This window comes from Odocoileus virginianus, unplaced genomic scaffold (genome assembly GCF_023699985.2).
Source record: "Odocoileus virginianus isolate 20LAN1187 ecotype Illinois unplaced genomic scaffold, Ovbor_1.2 Unplaced_Scaffold_19, whole genome shotgun sequence".
NCBI classification, from domain to species: domain Eukaryota; kingdom Metazoa; phylum Chordata; class Mammalia; order Artiodactyla; family Cervidae; genus Odocoileus; species Odocoileus virginianus.
In genome coordinates this window covers 609,628-612,889 of record NW_027224281.1, presented here as the reverse complement: position 1 = coordinate 612,889, position 3,262 = coordinate 609,628, and the positions used below count along the sequence as shown (strand labels likewise).

The 3,262-nt window shown below is 39.9% G+C and overlaps 1 protein-coding gene across 1 annotated transcript; it reads right to left on the bottom strand.

Annotated features, from left to right (window-relative positions):
- Positions 1 to 474: 474 nt before the first annotated feature.
- Positions 475 to 1,407, bottom strand: LOC110129631 (olfactory receptor 8B8-like). The gene has a single exon (XM_020881108.2). The coding sequence runs from the start codon at positions 1,405 to 1,407 to the stop codon at positions 475 to 477; it is 933 nt and encodes a 310-aa protein (XP_020736767.2).
- Positions 1,408 to 3,262: the final 1,855 nt, after the last annotated feature.

Genomic DNA, 3,262 nt, shown 5'->3' with positions numbered 1-3,262 from the left:
ATAAAACTCTTTGCCAAAAGAAGCTTTTGGATGGGAAATGGATTGTCCTTGATACTTTCAGAACCATCAATCTCTGGTATTTAAAGAAGATACATTATTGCCAAGTGAACTATGGGAAGATAAGGGTAGAAACAGAGTATTTATCCTTATTTATCCTTCTTATTGCAAGATGATAAGTAAAAACAACCCTAGTGATATGTTTTCAGTCTGCTGCTATGTAATTCACTATTTGGAGACCATTCATCTTTTCCCAGTGGAAAAATAATTTCAAAATGATAATGAAAAGAGATAATATATTCATGATTTCACATGTTTTGAAAACAGTGAAAAATATATAAAAATGGAAATAAATTATACAAATAGGACTCAAATTTAAGATACTAGGTAAAAAAGATAATAAAATATGGTAAGAAGGTTGTCATTAAAATTAAACACTCAACATCACTGTCCTGTAACTCATGCACACAGTTCTAATTAAAACTGTCTCCTACTCAGGGTTTTTCTCAGAGCAAGTTTAACGTCTTTGTTCCTCAAGCTGTAGATTAATGGGTTCATCATAGGAACCATATTGGTGTAAAAGACAGAAGAGATTTTCCCCTCATCCATAGACACAGCAGAAGGTGGTTTGAGATACATAAATGCCCCTGATCCAAAGAAGAGAGAAACAGCAATGATGTGCGAACTGCAGGTGCTGAAGGCTTTGGACCTGCCCTCTGTGGAGCTGATATGGAGGATGTTGGTGAGGATGAGACCATAAGAGACAAAGATGGTGAGACTGGGCACGATGATATTGATGCCCACTACAATGAACACTTCCAGCTCACTGACGTAGGTACTTGTGCAGGAGAGCTCGAGCAGAGGGAGGATGTCACAGAAATAATGGTTAATGATGTTTGCATCACAGAAGGTCAGTCTCAGCATGCATCCAGTGTGAGCCATGGCACCAGAAAATGCCATCAAGTATGAACCAAACATAAGGCTGAAGCACACTTTAGGGGACATGGCAACATTATACAAAAGTGGCTTACAGATAGCCACATAGCGGTCATAGGCCATTGATGTCAGCACATAGATTTCAGAAATTATAAAAAAGCTGAAAAAGTAGAGCTGAGTCATGCACCCCATGTAAGAAATAATATTCTTCTTTGATATGAAGTTAATCAGCATTTTGGGTGTAAATACAGAAGAATAACACAGGTCTATGAAAGACAAGTTAAAAAGGAAAAAGTACATGGGAGTGTGTAAGTGTGAATTCAGTGCAATTAGGGTTATCAATCCCAAATTTCCCAGCACAGTGACCATGTAGATTCCTAGGAACAGGAAGAATAGAGGGAGTTGGAGATCTGGTTGGTCTGTTAATCCAAACAGAATGAATTCAGTCACAAAAGAGCCATTTCCAGGAGCCATTCTTCTCTAAGGTGATCTGTGAGCACAGAAGGAAAAAGTTACATAGCAAACAATGACTCATTTTTCACACAATATCTCCTCTCGCAAGTGTGGTGTTTGGGCTGGGAATCTGAGAGTAACCCAGCCTGGACTCATGGAATTGTCTTACCTACTTTCTCATGGAACTGTGTCACCATTATCCTGAAATGGAGTGACAGGGAATTTCACTTTTTTGGGTCTTTATAAACTAAGTAGGAAAGAGTATCAAAACGTAGCCTACAGAAGGAAGGAAACAACTGCCCTGTGCAGACTTGACTGCTTGGGGAAAAAAACAGAGTGGATAAAGGAGAGGTTTGGACCAGGATTGACTCATTCGTCTCATATCTCAACATTTCTCCTTTCACTTGAAGTCTCCCCTCACCAGTAAGACTATAGGCAGAGACTCTAGTGATTAAGTACCGCTCTTTAAAGCAGATTAGACCTGGTGGGGTGAGAACAAAGAAAATTGCTTCTTAACTAAAACTAAATGGCCAGAGTGTATGAGAGGTTAACTCTTCACCCCACATCACAGAGTAAAAGCTTTAACTGTAGATGAGTGAGACTTCTGTCCATGGAGAGGGAACTTACTGACTGATCTAATGCATCCTTTTAGGCCCCTAGTGTCCCTGAGCATTCACTGATCCATGCCTTGAATAGACATTTTTCTAAGACTTATGCAAGTCTCAGGAGCAAAATTGGAAAATAAACTGTCATATCTTAGATCCTTGGACTTCCATTTCAAACAAGAAGGGCATGAATAAATGGAATTCAGCAACTCACCTTCCTTTCTCCAGAAAACGCCAGGGCTTTCTTATCATTGGTTTTAAGACCTCTGGTCTTAGTAGGGCAATTTCAGGTTCTGAAGCTTTGGTTCCTTTGATTCTAAGAGAATGCAGCCAACATGTATTTTCTGATTTGACTTCAAAATCTTTTAGAAATATAGATCATAATTTCTGTTTATGACTTTCAGTCCACTCAAGCAGCAGAGAAAAATAAACATTCTTCTTTATTATTATTTTTGCCACTTGTAGGTCATAGAAGATTTAATGTGAGTGTAATGCTATAATGCACTCAGTTATAAATATGGCAGAAGTTTGCTCAGTCTCTTCCCCAGGGAAACAGTCTATGTATAATAGGGACTAGGGGGATTGCATTTGCATTCTTGTATCTTAATCTGTCCTTAGTACCTTAGAGATTCAATAGTTTACTCAAGTTTCCACTTCACTTAGGGATTTTCCATTCCCCAAAGAAGAGCCAAATCTCCCATTTTCTGTTCATTTAGATTACAGAAATGAAGAGGAAGCCTTAGTCTCTTTTTTCCTACAAAAACAACTGATGCAAAAACAATTTATGTAGCAAATATGTAAGAAGTTCAGAAACTTGTTAAGAGAGTCTTTCACCCAGTTTATGCATGAAGCCAGAGATATTTAAGCTTGGCATAAGAGCACTTCTGGACAACAGGATTCAGGAATGAGTCCTAGCAAATCAGTGCTGGTGCTAGCTTAGTCGCTCAGTCTTGTCCAACTCTTTGTGGCCCCATGGACTGTGACCCACCAGGTTCCTCTGTCCATGGGGATTCTCCAGGCAAGGATACTGAAGTGGGTTGCCATGCACACCTCCAGGGGATCTTCCCAACCCAGGGATCGAACCCATGTTTCCCTCATTGCAGATGGATTCTTTACCATCTGCGCCACAACGGAAGCCCAAGAATATGAAGTGGGTTGCTTATCCCTCCTCCAGGGGATCTTTCTGACCCAGGAATTGAACTGAGGTCTCCTGCATTCCAGGTGGATTCTTTACCAGATGAGGTACCAGGGAATTCCAATAAATTGGCCTG